Source organism: Procambarus clarkii, chromosome 31 (genome assembly GCF_040958095.1).
Source record: "Procambarus clarkii isolate CNS0578487 chromosome 31, FALCON_Pclarkii_2.0, whole genome shotgun sequence".
NCBI classification, from domain to species: domain Eukaryota; kingdom Metazoa; phylum Arthropoda; class Malacostraca; order Decapoda; family Cambaridae; genus Procambarus; species Procambarus clarkii.
The window spans coordinates 17,398,660-17,414,855 of NC_091180.1; the positions used below are offsets into that span (position 1 = coordinate 17,398,660).

A 16,196-nucleotide genomic window follows, 5' to 3' on the forward strand; every position below is an offset into this window, starting at 1 on the left:
TATAGTTGTAACTAGAGGCCACTAGTAGTTGTAACTATAGACAGCTACCACCTCACCTGTAGAGGGTTTCGAGAGGTCTTCTACTACCCAAGTCGTATGGGCGGGCGGGGTTCTCTAGTGACCACATGATCAGCAAGGCTGTTGTTGTCAGCGTGGGGCATGGAGATGCAAGCGACCCCAAGGACTCCAGGTCCAACTGGCCCTCTGCATGCTGGTCACGTGATCCATGGGGGGAGGGGGCTTGGTTATGTGGTGATTGTTACAATACTGGTTTAAAGTCCTCATTATTGTCTTGTACCTGTTGTTGGTTCGGGGATCATCGTCCCCGCGGCCCGGTCTCTGACCAGGCCTCCTGGTTCGGTCAACCAGGCTGTTGGACGCGGCTGCTCGCAGCCTGATGGATGATTCACAGCCTGGTTGATCAGGTATCCTTGTGACCTGTTTATCAAGTTTTAAGTTTATTGCGGAAATCCTGGGTACAGTGACGTCATCCCATGATAACAGCTGGGTACAGTGACGTCATCCCATGATAACAGCTGGGTACAGTGACGTAATCCCAGGATAACAGCTCGGTACAGTGACGTCTTCCCATGATAACAGCTGGGTACAGTGACGTAATCCCATGATAACAGCTGGGTACAGTGACGTAATCCCATGATAACAGCTGGGTACAGTGACGTAATCCCAGGATAACAGCTGGGTACAGTGACGTAATCCCATGATAACAGCTGGGTACAGTGACGTAATCCCATGATAACAGCTGGGTACAGTGACGTAATCCCAGGATAACAGCTGGGTACAGTGACGTCATCCCAGGATAACCTTTCTTTTTTCCCCCCATTCCACAGAAAGTTATCATTAGTGAAGTGATCACGATGCAAGTAGTCATAGTTGAAGTGATCAAGCTGGTGACTATGCGTGTGTATAAGGCCTAACCCCGTGGGTGGAAGGTGGTGACCCAGGTTCGAGTCCCAGGTGGTGGGAGTGTGGGCCGGAGGGTCGGGGACTATGGCGGTGCAAGTGGCATCAGATCAACATGATAAGTGAAGTGTTATCGCGGGTGGTGGTGCTATCGCAGGAGGTGGCCCGCTCTCTGGGGGTCATGTGGCCCCACAATGAGGGCCGCGAGCATGACCTGGGGGAGTGCGCCCCCAGGTGGACTAGCCCCACGGATATGGCGGCTCTGGGGAGTGTTGTGTGCGTGCCCCCCTCCCCGCACTCGCGTGCGTCTCCCCTCACAAGACTCCTGCCCTCTCTCCCGCGCTGTGATACTAGCGATAAGGATTGTGATGTTGTGAGGGCTGGGTTGCCATGTTGCTACATGGATGATCTCCATGAGGCGACAGCTCCCTCATCTCTCACCAGACTCCACCTCCCCCTCACGGACCCCAGGTGTGATAGTGACAATGATAGTGGCCTGGTCAGTTGCGGTGATAGTGAACACACTCATACTCACGAGGCGGGGGATACGCCCTTACCGCCCTTCCTTTTGTGTGATAGTGATATTCCAGTCCTTTCCGCTGCCCCCGTCACGGATTCACCCGTTCCGTTCCGTCCAGACTATGACGACGCCGTGGCACTCAGCATGGGTCATTTGGCACCCAAATACCACACCCACACGCCCACAGCCTTCACCAACTACCACAGCTCGGCTGATCACCTCCCCAACCCCTGGTCGAGGCCGCGCAGCAGCCGCTACGAGGACCAGGGCTTCGGGGAGCAGACTAGACGAGACCACTTGACCCTCAGTGACCCTCATCAAGACCACGCGGTCTTTAGCGACCCGAGTCCCGTCTTGGACAACGACTCCAGCACCAGCTACACCATCGTCACCCCAACCACCACGAAGGAGAGGGCAGCGGAGGTGAGGAGTAGTGGTGGGGTGGAGGAGGGGGGGGAAGATTACCTCGGTCACGTGGATAACTTTCAGTACCCGCCGCCACCCCCGCCACACCCCACCAACCCCTTCGATTCCTGCTTCAAGAACTCTCTCAATTCCAGAAGCCGACGCTTCCGACTCGGGAAGGTAAGACCTCAAGTTCTTGTTGCTATGTTGGTCGGTCAGCCGCCTCGCTCTCTAGCCATCGTAGTGGTAGGATTGTAGCGTCATAGTAGTAGGATTGTAGCCATCGTAGTGGTAGGATTGTAGCGTCATAGTAGTAGGATTGTAGCCATCGTAGTGGTAGGATTGTAGCGTCATAGTAGTAGGATTGTAGCCATCGTAGTGGTAGGATTGTAGCGTCATAGTAGTAGGATTGTAGCCATCGTAGTGGTAGGATTGTAGCGCCATAGTAGTAGGATTGTAGCCATCGTAGTGGTAGGATTGTAGCGTCATAGTAGTAGGATTGTAGCCATCGTAGTGGTAGGATTGTAGCGTCATAGTAGTAGGATTGTAGCCATCGTAGTGGTAGGATTGTAGCGTCATAGTAGTAGGATTGTAGCCTTCGTAGTGGTAGGATTGTAGCGTCATAGTAGTAGGATTGTAGCCATCGTAGTGGTAGGATTGTAGCGTCATAGTAGTAGGATTGTAGCCATCGTAGTGGCAGGATTGTAGCGTTATAGTAGTAGGATTGTAGCCATCGTAGTGGTGGTAGTTGTAACAGCAGGATATGAAGAGCGGTTCATTAGAGCAGGATGTGGGACCAGAAGAGGAGAAATAGGACTCTGGGTTCGATCCCAGGCGCCGGCGAGAAACAATGGGCAGAGTTTCTTCCACCCTATGCCCCTGTTACCTAGCAGTAAAATAGGTACCTGGGTGTTAGTCAGCTGTCACGGGCTGCTTCCTGGGGGTGGAGGCCTGGTCGAGGACCGGGCCGCGGGGACACTAAAGCCCCGAAATCATCTCAAGATAACCTCAAGATAGCGGGTGAGGAGCCTGAACACCACCTTACAGACGCCTGCGGCTTGGTACCATTACAAGTGCTCTTTGATCTCTCACCCAGCTACCACAAGTGAGGTAATGGGCCCAAGAGCTTATCATTGTTCATTGTCGAAGGGGCGTAATTTTTATTCCAGACAACTCTTGAGAGTAAAATAGATTTTAACACATTAATGTCTCAATAGTTTAGATGTTTTATTGAGTGGATTCTTGTAGTAAAGACTGTACAGTGTACTCTAAACATAAGGATTCTAAGTAACCCACTTTTTGTGGTGGTTAAAAGGGAACCTGAAAACAACTGTAAAGAATAACTGATCAACTAGGCTATGATTCATACGTCAGACTGAAAGCAGCTGCGTCCAACAGCCTGGATGACCGGGCCGTGGGGACATTGATCCCCGGAACCAACAACAGGAAGATAGTCAACAAGTAGGTAGCCTCTCCCTGCCCACACAAGCCCTTCCCCCATCTCTCTTCCTGTCCCCACCCCCCTCCCCCATCACCCCCCACGCCCCTCGCCCATCACCCCCCACGCCCCTCGCCCATCACCCCCCTCCCCCTCCCCCAAGAAGTGCCGGACTCACCGGGCTGTAGTGGATATGTAGGCCTGCGGGCCGCTCTAAACAACAGCCTGTTGGACCAACTTAAGTCGAGCCTGGCCTCAGGCTGGGCTGAAGGAGTCAAAACTCGCGAAACCCCCTTCAGGTATGCCCCAGGTATAACCTCGCTGCTCACACGTGCCCGGCGCCCATCCGGCTGTAACCAGCGGTTCCTGTAAGAGGTTGTGCCCTTAATGCAAATCTGTTATCTAAACGAAATTGAAAGTAAATATCTGAATTCACGATTATGTGTAACTCTTGCTAAAGTCTATGGATTTTGGGCTGAACATTTCACATGCAGAGACTTTGTGGAGAGGCATTGTGGTGACGCCTTCAGGAAGCGCTGGACCCACCCCGACCCCCGTCACACTACAGATGAAGTTACTATTGATCCTGTAAGTTTATTGTTGCTTAACACGCACTGTGATCTCCATACTTGGACACACATTCTTTTGTACATGGTCGGAGACCGGACCGCGGGGACCTTGATCCCCGGAATCAACTCGTGGTAGTAGATGGCAGCCTACCAGCTTCAGACAATTAGCTTGTAAACTAAGGACTTCGGGCGTGAGAAACTCACATGTTTTATTGGGAAGACGCTTATGGCACGTCTGTGTAGCTGGCGGTGTAGGCCAGACACCGGCTCTAGGGAGCCGGTGTCTGAGCGGACAGAACACTGGACGCGTGATCCTGTGGTCCCTGGTTCGATCCCGGGCGCCGGCGAGAAACAATGGGCAAAGGTTCTTTCACCCTGATGTCCCTGTTATCTAGTAGTAAATAGGTACCTGGGAGTTAGTCAGTTGTCACGGGCTGCTTCCTGGGGGTGGAGGCCTGGTCGAGGACCGGGCCGAGGGGACACTAAGCCCCGAAATCATCTCAAGATAACCTCAAGAGAGGCCAGTGTGCTTCATCACGTGTGATTCACAGTCAGGTCTGAACATGTTTGGTTCAGTTGAACACTTAGAGATACGAACATGTTAACTATGTTCACAGATTAGTTAAGTGGCTGGAATGTTCTGTAAATGCCTGAGTCAAGTCCTTAACTGCCAGTAAACTGGAAACTGGCGGAAAATGGCCAATAAGCAATTTGTCGCTCCAGTTAATTTGACTTAGGGAATCGGAGCGGAAATTGGAATGGTGGAGGTAGGTGTTCTCAGGGTGGTTGTTGGACCGTTGGTGGTTGTTGGACCGTTGGTGGTTGTTGGACCCTGGGTGGTTGTTGGATCCTGGGGTGGTTGTTGGACCCCAGGATGGTTGTTGGATCCTGGGGTGGTTGTTGGACCCGGGGGTGGTTGTTGGACCTGGGGTGGTTGTTGGACCCGGGGGTGGTTGTTGGACCCCTGGGGTGGTTGTTGGACCCCTGGGGTGGTTGTTGGACCCCTGGGGTGGTTGTTGAACCCTGGGGTGGTTGTTGGACCCTGGGGTGGTTGTTGGACCTGGGGTGGTTGTTGGACCCGGGGGTGGTTGTTGGACCCCGGGGGTGGTTGTTGGACCCCGGGGGTGGTTGTTGGACCCGGGGTGGTTGTTGGACCCGGGGTGGTTGTTGGACCCGGGGTGGTTGTTGGACCCAGGGTGGTTGTTGGACCCTGGGTAGTTGTTGGACCCTGGGGGTGGTTGTTGGTCCCTGGGGTGGTTGTTGGTCCCTGGGGTGGTTGTTGGTCCCTGGGGTGGTTGTTGGACCCTGGGGTGGTTGTTGGACCCTGGGGTGGTTGTTGGACCCTGGGGTGGTTGTTGGACCCTGGGGGTGGTTGTTGGACCCGGGGGTGGTTGTTGGACCCGGGGGGTGGTTGTTGGACCCGGGGGGTGGTTGTTGGACCCGGGGGGTGGTTGTTGGACCCGGGGGGTGGTTGTTGGACCCTGGGGGTAGTTGTTGGACCTTTGAGGTTATCTTGAGATGATTTCGGGGCTTTAGTGTCCCCGCGGCCCGGTCCTCGACCAGGCCTCCACCCCCAGGAAGCAGCCCGTGACAGCTGACTAACTCCCAGGTACCTATTTACTGCTAGGTAACAGGGGCATTCAGGGTGAAAGAAACTTTGCCCATTTGTTTCTGCCTCGTGTGGGAATCGAACCCGCGCCACAGAATTACGAGTCCTGCGCGCTATCCACCAGGCTACGAGGCCCTGGTCACCTGGGGGTGGTTGTTGGACCCTGGGGTGGTTGTTGGACCCTGGGGTGGTTGATGGACCCTGGGGTGGTTGTTGGACCCTGGGGTGGTTGTTGGACCCTGGGGTGGTTGTTGGACCCTGGGGTGGTTGTTGGACCCTGGGGTGGTTGTTGGACCCTGGGGTGGTTGTTGGACCCTGGGGTGGTTGTTGGACCCTGGGGTGGTTGTTGGACTCTGGGGTGGTTGTTGGACCCGGGGGTGGTTGTTGGACCCGGGGGTGGTTGTTGGACCCGGGGGTGGTTGTTGGACCCTGGGGTGGTTGTTGGACCCCGGGGTGGTTGTTGGACCCCGGGGTGGTTGTTGAACCCCGGGGTGGTTGTTGGACCCCGGGGGGGGTGGTTGTTGGAGCCCGGGGGTGGTTGTTGGACCCGGGGGTGGTTGTTGGACCCTGGGGGTGGTTGTTGGACCCTGGGGGTGGTTGTTGGACCCTGGGGGTGGTTGTTGGACCCCTGGGGGTGGTTGTTGGACCCCGGGGGTGGTTGTTGGACCCCGGGGGTGGTTGTTGGACCCCGGGGGTGGTTGTTGGACCCGGGGATGGTTGTTGGACCCCGGGGTGGTTGTTGGAACCGGGGTGGTTGTTGGAACCGGAGTGGTTGTTGGACCCTGGGGTGGTTGCTGGACCCCGGGGGTGGTTGCTGGACCCCGGGGTGGTTGTTGGACCCCGTGGGTGGTTGTTGGACCCCGTGGGTGGTTGTTGGACCCCGGGGGTGGTTGCTGGACCCCGGGGGTGGTTGCTGGACCCCGGGGGTGGTTGCTGGACCCGGGGGTGGTTGTTGGACCCGGGGGGGGGGTGGTTGTTGGACCCGGGGGGGGGTGGTTGTTGGACCCGGGGGGGGTGGTTGTTGGACCCGGGGGGGTGGTTGTTGGACCCGGGGGGGTGGTTGTTGGACCCGGGGGGGTGGTTGTTGGACCCGGGGGGATGGTTGTTGGACCGGGGGGAATGGTTGTTGGACCGGGGGGGGGTGGTGGCTGCCCAATTAATTACCATTATGATCGTAACTGAATGACTGAGAAGGTGTAGTTAGGCGACGAATGGAAAGGGAGGTGGTATAGGGTTGTGGGGGGGGGAAGGGTGGGGGGGGGGAGGGGAGAGGGGTGAAGATGCCGAGCGTGTGTGTGTTTAATTTGGTTAGTGAGAGTTGGGGTGGGGGGAGGGGGGGGGTGACCTCTGGCGGGCCATTGACCAAGCAGGGAGCCGCTGTGCTGGGGGTCGTCACCCCCTCCACCACTACCACTGCACGCAGTAATGCTCACTTACTGACCTGGGGCCAGATTCACGAAGGCACTTATGCAAGCAATTACGAACGTGTTCATCTTTCCTCAATCTTTGACGGCTTTGGTTACATTTATTAAACAGTTTACAAGCATGAAAACTTCCCAATCAACTGTTGTTATTGTTATAAACAGCCTCCTGGTGCTTCGGAGCTCATTAACTGTTTAAAAATTGTAAACAAAGTCGCCAAAGATTGAGAAAAGATGTACAGGTTCTTAAGTCCTCGCGTAACTGCTTCGTGAATCTGGCTCCAGCACTGTAAGATGGTGACCAGATGGTCTCCACGCCGCTTCTGTGGTTCTGGCCAGTAAGTCACTACCTGTGTTCTGGAACACCTCACTAAATGAACAAATCCACAAGGGCCGTGACGAGGATTCGAACCTGCGTCCGGGAGCATCCCAGACACTGCCTTAATCGACCGAGCTACGACAGGGTAAAAGAGTTAGAGACCTCAGTAACCTTACTCTGCTCGACACATGAAGATAGATGTATGCTGGTTACACATGTGACACACACCTGTATATACCTGTAGGTGGCTTCCAGAGTTGTCCTGCTTTCCATACCCGGCGTTCACTCCCCCGACCGTCCAAGTGGTTGGCCACCAGTCCTTTCCTCATCCCGAAATCCTTATCCTAATCCCTTCCAAGGGCTATGTAGTCGTAATGGCTTGGCGCTTTATCCTTATAGTTTCCCTGCTAACCCGGCCTGGGATTAGATTTATGTCGTGATAACTTGCTCCACCAGGCTGTTGCTGGCAGCCACGCCCACGTACGTGTGTGTGTGTGCTCACCTAATTGTGCTTGCGGGGGTTGAGCTCTGGCTCTTTGGTCCCGCCTCTCAACCGTCAATCAACTGGTGTACAGATTCCTGAGCCTATTGGGCTCTATCATATCTACATTTGAAACTGTGTATGGACTCAGCCTCCACCACATCACTTCCTAATGCATTCCATTTACTAACTACTCTGACACTGAAAAAGTTCTTTCTAACGTCTCTGTGGCTCATTTGGGTACTCAGCTTCCACCTGTGTCCCCTTGTTCGCGTCCCACCAGTGTTGAATAGTTCATCCTTGTTTACCCGGTCGATTCCCCTGAGGATTTTGTAGGTTGTGATCATGTCCCCCCTTACTCTTCTGTCTTCCAGTGTCGTAAGGTGCATTTCCCGCAGCCTTTCCTCATAACTCATGCCTCTTAGTTCTGGGACTAGTCTAGTAGCATACCTTTGGACTTTTTCCAGCTTCGTCTTGTGCTTGACAAGGTACGGGCTCCATGCTGGGGCCGCATACTCCAGGATTGGTCTTACATATGTGGTGTACAAGATTCTGAATGATTCCTTACACAGGTTCCTGAACGCCGTTCTGATGTTAGCCAGCCTCGCATATGCCGCAGACGTTATTCTCTTTATGTGGGCTTCAGGAGACAGGTTTGGTGTGATATCAACTCCTAGATCTTTCTCTCTGTCTGTTTCATTAAGTACTTCATCTCCTATTCTGTATCCTGTGCCTGGCCTCCTGTTTCCACTGCCTAGTTTCATTACTTTGCCTTTACTCGGATTGAACTTCAACAGCCATTTGTTGGACCATTCACTCAGTCTATCCAGGTCATCTTGTAGCCTCCTACTATCATCCTCTGTTTCAATCCTCCTCATAATTTTTGCATCGTCGGCAAACATTGAGAGGAACGAATCTATACCCTCTGGGAGATCATTTACATATACCAGAAATGTGTGTGTGTGTGTGTGTGTTTACTAGTTGTGTTTTTGCGGGGGTTGAGCTTTGCTCTTTCGGCCCGCCTCTCAACTGTCCTGTCAATCAACTGTTTACTAACTACTTTTTTTTTTTCCCCACACCACACACACACACACCCCAGGAAGCAGCCCGTGACAGCTGACTAACTCCCAGGTACCTATTTACTGCTAGGTAACAGGGGCACTTAGGGTGAAAGAAACTTTGCCCATTTGTTTCTGCCTCGTGCGGGAATCGAACCCGCGCCACAGAATTACGAGTCCTGCGCGCTATCCACCAGGCTACGAGGCCCCATGGGGCCATGTGTGTGTGTGTGTGTGTGTGTGTGTGTGTGTGTGTGTGTGTGTGTGTGTGTGTTGACAAACAAGCTACTACTGAGAGCGTGACCACCAAGGTCTGATGTGTGCTGCTGTTCGTGTACACGGGAACAACATTATACTACCAGCAACAGCCTTGATGATCAAGCTGTCCACCCCCCCCCCCCGGCCTATCTGGCTGCATAGTACTCTTGAAACCACTACAGTTAAGGAGGTCGTTCTAGCAGTTAAGGAGGTGTTTATAACACGAGATTGTGATTGGCTACAGGCATGTTACAGTTACAGGAACTGACTTGGTTATTGCCTCTATTTTGTCCCCAAGAACATGTGACAATCTTTTTGTTGATTGTGGGTGTGTAGTAGAGATTGTTGCCGGGTAGAGGGGTTGGTGGGGCGGTTTGATGGGATGGGGGATGGGAGGGATAGGGGCTAATTGGTTGTGGTGGGGGATGAAAGGAACAGTCTTGACTGGATTTGTATGGGGGTATGGGGGTAGGGGGGGGGGTGGTTATGGGGGTGTTAAAGGGGGGTGGAGGAGAGGGAGTGTGGAAACCAGTTTGGGATTGTTTAGTGCCCCGCGCCATGATTGGTCTTCACTATGTAAGTCAGTCTTATATGTGGATGAGGGTGTCGTATGTACACAAGCTTTTGTGCCTTGCAGTGTTGGTGTGTGGCAGTGTTGGGTGTGTGGCAGTGTTGGTGTGTGGCAGTGTTGGTGTGTGGCAGTGTTGGAGTGACAGTGTTGGGCATCCCGTGAAAAACCAGCTTCCTGTCCGCTAAACACTATGACGTTGAAGCCACACCAGCTACTGGGAGATAACTCCACATATCCCACCACGTGTAGCATTTTGTGGATCAAGTTAGCTGTGTTGGTTGGCCCCGAGACGGGGAGAAACAGTGAACAGTATTTGTATGTTGTGGGATGTGCTTTATTGAGGGGGAGAGGGCAATGTATCACACCTCTTCACTTCCCTGCTACTGTAGCCACTCCCCTGCTACTGTAGTCACTTCCCTGCTACTGTAGTCACTTCCCTGCTACTGTAGTCACTTCCCTGCTACTGTAGTCACTTCCCTGCAACTGTAGTCACTTCCCTGCAACTGTAGTCACTTCCCTGCTACTGTAGTCACTTCCCTGCTACTGTAGTCACTTCCCTGCTACTGTAGTCACTTCCCTGCTACTGTAGTCACTTCCCTGCTACTGTAGTCACTTCCCTGCTACTGTAGTCACTTCCCTGCTACTGTAGTCACTTCCCTGCTACTGTAGCCACTTCCCTGCTACTGTAGCCACTTCCCTGCTACTGTAGTCACTTCCCTGCTACTGTAGTCACTTCCCTGCTACTGTAGTCATGGTATAAACCTCAGCAATTGCCCAGGAAATATTTCCACAATACTTAATTACCTTGGTTGAGATTAAAGTGTTAACTAATCACTGGTCTTGGAGGTTGTTGGGGGTCGTTAAGCGCTCCAATAAACAAGTTGACAGCTGTTAGGCTTGATTACTTTAAGCAGCGAGGGAGTTGGAATGACTGTTGGCACAGGGGAACAAGGTGTTATTACTGTTTAATGATGAAACAGCAAGTAGAGGTATGACCTTCAGGAATGTTACACACAATGAGGAGGATAAAGTCTAATCACCAATTAACAACTGTGTTACATTAATCAGTTACTTGGTACCGTGGAGCCGTCGTAACTACTGCCTCAGGTAGTTACAGTAATGCTAATGGCGTGTGGGAACACGGTCTCTCTAAAGGCCGGGCTCGGGGAGTAGAACAACTCCCAGAACCCCATCAACCAGGTATCAAGCATGGGATACTGATCCCAGGGGAGGGATACTGATCCCAGGGGAGGGATACTGATCCCAGGGGGGGATGCTAATCCCAGGGGAGGGATACTGATCCCAGGGAAGGGATACTGATCCCAGGGGGGATACTTTAACCCAAACAAATGTAATGTAATGAAGATAGGTGTAGGGAGCAGGAGACCAGATACAAGGTATCATTTGGTAGATGAAATACTTCAAGGGTCAGAGAGAGAGAGAGACCTGGGGGTTGATATCACGCCAGACCTGTCCCCTGAAGCTCATATCAAGAGGATAACAGCAGCAGCATATGCCAGGTTGGTTAGCATGAGAACGGCCTTTAGAAACTTGTGTAAGGAATCTTTCAGAACATTATATGCCACATATGTCAGACCAAACCTGGAGTATGCGGCACCAGCATGGAGTTCATATCTAGTCAAGGATAAGACTAAACTGGAAAAGGTTCAAACGTTTGCCACCAAACTAGTACGCGAATTGAGAGGTATGAGCTACGAGGAGAGACTACGGGAATTGAACCTCACTTCGTTGAAAGACAGAAGAGTTAGGGGGGACATGATCACCACATACAAGATTCTCAGAGGAATTGATAGGGTAGATAAAGACAGACTTTTTAACACAAGGGGAACACGCACTAGGGGACACAGGAGGAAACTGAGCATCCACATGAGCCATAGAGACGTCGGAAAGAATTTTTTCAGTGTCAGAGTAGTAGACAAATGGAATGCATTAGGCAGTGATGTGGTGGAGGCTGACTCCATACACAGTTTCAAGTGTAGATATGATAGAGCCCAGTAGGCTCAGGAACCTGTACACCAGCTGATTGACGGTTGAGAGGCGGGACCAAAGAGTCAGAGCTCAACCCCCGCAAGCACAATTAGGTGAGTACACAAGACAAACACCAAGGGGGAAGAATGTCCTTGTGAGAGCCGCTAGCGGACGGCACTGTTCCTTTATTGTACAGTGGTTCAAGGCTCCTCCATTGGTCCATGTCCTGGGGGATGCAAGGGAGGTAGGAGGGGAAATAGGGGGGGGAGGGGTAGTAGGGGAAATAGGGGGGGGGGAACGGAAGGGTAGAGGGGGTGAGTGTGGGGGGGGGGGGGCGGGAGTGAGGGGGGGGTGTGTGAGGGGGTCATTAAGGGGGTATGGTGGTACACATACCTAACAACCCAACCACCATCGAAACTGGAATTCTGATCAATTAACGCTAAAATCGTTTAATTGGAAAAAATGATATTGGCTAATCGGGCAGACGGTAATTACCAGCGCGATAGTGAGAAAGTGACGAGCAAGGCCGGCAGTAGAGAGCTGCAGCCAACAGGAGAAAGTGACCAACAGGAGTAACCAATAGGAGAAAGTGACGGGCAGGAGAAAGTGACGGGCGGGAGAAAGTGACGGGCGGGAGAAAGTGACGGGCGGGAGAAAGTGACGGGCGGGAGAAAGTGACGGGCGGGAGAAAGTGACGGGCGGGAGAAAGTGACGGGCGGGAGAAAGTGACGGGCGGGAGAAAGTGACGGGCGGGAGAAAGTGACGGGCGGGAGAAAGTGACGGGCGGGAGAAAGTGACGGGCGGGGGAAAGTGACGGGCGGGGGAAAGTGACGGGCGGGGGAAAGTGACGGGCGGGGGAAAGTGACGGGCGGGGGAAAGTGACGGGCGGGGGAAAGTGACGGGCGGGGGAAAGTGACGGGCGGGGGAAAGTGACGGGCGGGGGAAAGTGACGGGCGGGGGAAAGTGACGGGCGGGGGAAAGTGACGGGCGGGAGAAAGTGACGGGCGGGAGAAAGTGACCAACAGGAGAAAGTGACCCCAATCTCCTGCCTCATAGTTCCAGCCCGTTCTCTTAGCTAGCCACTCCGTACAAAACACAACGGTCTAAACGTACCAACCCAAGCCTAACGAGGCCATTCATAGAAACCATCAATAACACGATACTTTCCTCCATCAATAATACGCCCTATTTCTAACAAATTGGTCAATTCGGTGTAAATAGGGGCGTATTAGGCTTGCGGTGAAGTCTACCTTCAAATTGTGTATGGCTCAAAGCTCATTTTTGCCCATTTGTCTCCGCCTCCACCGGGGATCGAACCCGGAACCGCAGGACTACGAATCCGAAGCGCTGTCCACCCAGCTGTCAGGCGGGTAAAGTAGAACTTAAGTGCTAAAACATGCACTCGAGATGGTAAATACACTTGAGATTAACATTCTAGATGTGTGTGTTCCGATTTTAAGGCCGTTGGGGGTCTGATCAACCAGGCTGTTAGACGCGGCTGCTTGCAGTCTGACATATGAATCACAGCCCCGTTGATCAGGTATTCCTTGGAGGTGTTCATCAAGTTCTCTCGAACACTGGGAGAAGTCCGTCAGACCATCAGATTGGTCAGAGAGCGGGCCACATGATCATTGATCCTCGAAACCACCTCAAGGAAGTCACAGTGTAATCTCCCCCCGCCCCCGCTCAGAGAACAGCTTGTGGTGGAGAACAATTATCTGGGGAAGTTGAACAATGTGGACTTTTAATGTTTTTAAGAGAACAAAGGATTTTATTTTTAAACATTTAGAAATATGTTGCAAGAGATGCTTACGTTTGGAGCGGTGAACAGTGCCGGGGGGCAGTGACGAGGCTGGCCCGGGGGGGGGGCAGTGCCGAGGCTGGGCCGGGGGGGGGGGGCAGTGACGAGGCTGGGCACAAGTTACATCACAACATGTGTGTTTCTGACCAACCTTCACCAGCTGTGATGTGTTGCAGCCTCGTATATACCAGTATTGCGTCGCCGGCAGTAATTAAGCGGCGTGTAATTGCTCCCACGTTGTTCCAGTAACGACAGAACCACTGGGAGTGTCGCCTTGTAGTTACCACGCGATGGTTCCGTGGATCAGTGACCCCCGCGGCCCGGTCTGACCACGCCCTTTAAAGAGAAGATGGTGATGAAATATTTATTGTATCATATATTGTGTTCCAGCGGTGACACTGGAACACAATCACTGCAAGGTGTGTGTCTTGGGTTGCAGCTGGCAACACTGCAACACTGCACACAATGAACATTTGTATTGTTTTCCAAGCCAGTGTGGTTGGCGAGGTCCTGGGAGTTGAGTTTTGGGGAGGGAGAGAGGAGGAGGGAGGGAGAGAGAGAGAGAGGAGGAGGGAGAGGGAGAGAGAGAGAGGAGGAGGGAGAGGGAGAGAGAGAGAGGAGGAGGGAGAGGGAGAGAGAGAGAGGAGGAGGGAGAGGGGGAGAGAGAGAGAGAGAGAGAGAGAGAGAGAGAGAGAGAGAGAGAGAGAGAGAGAGAGAGAGAGAGAGAGAGAGAGAGAGAGAGAGAGAGAGAGAGAGGAGGAGGGAGAGGGAGAGGGAGAGAGAGAGGAGGAGGGAGAGGGAGAGAGAGAGAGAGGAGGAGGGAGAGGGAGAGAGAGAGAGAGAGAGAGAGGAGGGAGAGAGAGAGGAGGGAGAGAGAGAGAGAGAGAGAGAGAGAGGAGGAGAGGGAGGGAGAGAGAGGGTAGGGAGGGAGAGCCCAATCCACTCCATACTCAATATCAATCAAAATTTAGTTTTCATCTATTTCATAATACGAAATATCTTCGTTTTATAAGTTTAATTTGTGCCAGTTGTTCATTGTTGTGCATAACGTGACTATTTACACTATGTGGTGACAACATAATTAACTTGTATATTTTTTGTTCATTTCAGGTGAGTAGTAGACCAATGATAGTGAAGGCTGACACCAAGCTGAGGTATAGTGTCATTGTTTTGTGTTTGTCAGTAACAATTGCAGCAACAACAGCAGAAGGAATTCCTATAGTTAGGTATTATGGGTAAGGATTTTTTTTTGTATTTTAATGGACCACCATTTTAATGGACCACCATTTTAATGGACCACCATTTTAATGGACCGCCATTTTAATGGACCACCATTTTTTAATGGACCACCATTTTAGTGTACCACCATTTTTTAATGGACCGCCATTTTAATGGACCACCATTTTAATGGACCACCATTTTAATGTACCACCATTTCTTAATGGACCACCATTTTAGTGTACCACCATTTTTTAATGGACCGCCATTTTAATGGACCGCCATTTTAATGGACCACCATTTTAATGGACCGCCATTTTAATGGACCGCCATTTTAATGGACCACCATTTTAATGGACGACCATTTTAATGGACGACTATTTTAATGGACGACCATTTCACCGAGGGCTGGAGGGCTTGCTTGAGCATGTATATAAACAATGTATATTGTAAGTTTTATACACACGTGATGCTTGGGGGATACCCCCCCCCCGCCAGTAGTGTTGCTTGCATGCCACATCAACACGTGCAACATTACCTTATCGACCTGGTTGACCAGGTCACCACCCAGGTCATGAACTGGGCCGTGGAGAACATTGATCCTCGGGATCACCTCAAGGCAATGGCTCTAGTTATTGTATTGAATTTATGTGTGAATGGGTGAGTAGAAGTGAATATTTTATAAATGAATAAGTAAAAGTACTGGTATAAAAATAAATGTCTTTTCTAAATTAAAAAAGTGATGATAATTGTTGGTGGTAGATTGTAAGGTGTGCAGAAAGCAATAGGCCTTGTGAGGCTAAAGGTGCGCTACAATATTACCAAAGGTCGCCCGGTGATATTAACAAAAGACCGCACCATGCAGTGGAACAAGCGATAAAGCTGCTAATTATGCAAATGCCCTTCACTGATGTTCACTGCTGTGTTTATGTACGGTACCAGAGGGTGGGGGGGTGTGGGTGTGGTGTGGGGTGGGTGTGGGTGTGGTGTGGGGGATGTGTGGGTGTGTGGTGTGGTGTGGGTGTGGTGTGGGGGGTGTGTGGGTGTGGGTGTGGTGTGGGGGGGGTGTGTGGGTGGAGATAGATGTCAACAGACTACTGCAGAAGACTGTAGTATTGTATAAGTACATTTTGGCTACAGTACTGCAGTAGGCACTGCCAACTACATAGCAACATTGCTAGGGATCCACAGCAACTGAACCACTCTGGTTCAGTTGCTGTGGTGGTCCATGATCTGCAGGAAAGCATTCAATCTTGCAAGCGTGCATTCAGATTTTACAAGCTTTAATGCAAACTACTTCAAGGACCAGGTAACCCAGAGTCAAGCTACGAGACCCGTGTCAGACTACAGTTTACATGGAAATGGGACTCCACAAGGAGGAACCCTTCTTGTAACTTCCTAACACAAACCCTGGTCACCACGCCGTTTGCAGTGGGGTGAAATTGGTAAGTTATGCTGATGATACAGCATTAGTCGTCACAGGTCCTTCACTGTTAAATAAAGCACAAGGGGGCGTCAGATAAAGTAACATCTGAATGCAGCGTTTTAGGGTCTAAAAATATCTTCACCGAAGTCTAAGGCAATGAGACTAGGTGGCAACACTGCAGACACACCTACG

At 51.9% G+C, this 16,196-nt stretch overlaps 1 protein-coding gene across 3 annotated transcripts in view; it reads left to right on the top strand.

Moving 5' to 3' along the window:
- Window positions 1-16,196, top strand: part of S6kII (Ribosomal protein S6 kinase II) — a 267,682-nt gene that overhangs the window by 134,573 nt on the left and 116,913 nt on the right. The window contains exon 2 of one of the 3 annotated variants that reach the window (XM_045743219.2): window positions 849-2,026. The exons of the other annotated variants lie outside the window; for them this stretch is intronic. Coding sequence (XP_045599175.1) covers window positions 1,037-2,026 — 990 coding nt within the window. The 5' untranslated portion in view covers window positions 849-1,036. The remainder of the gene's footprint in view (window positions 1-848; window positions 2,027-16,196) is intronic. 3 annotated transcript variants of the gene reach the window in all.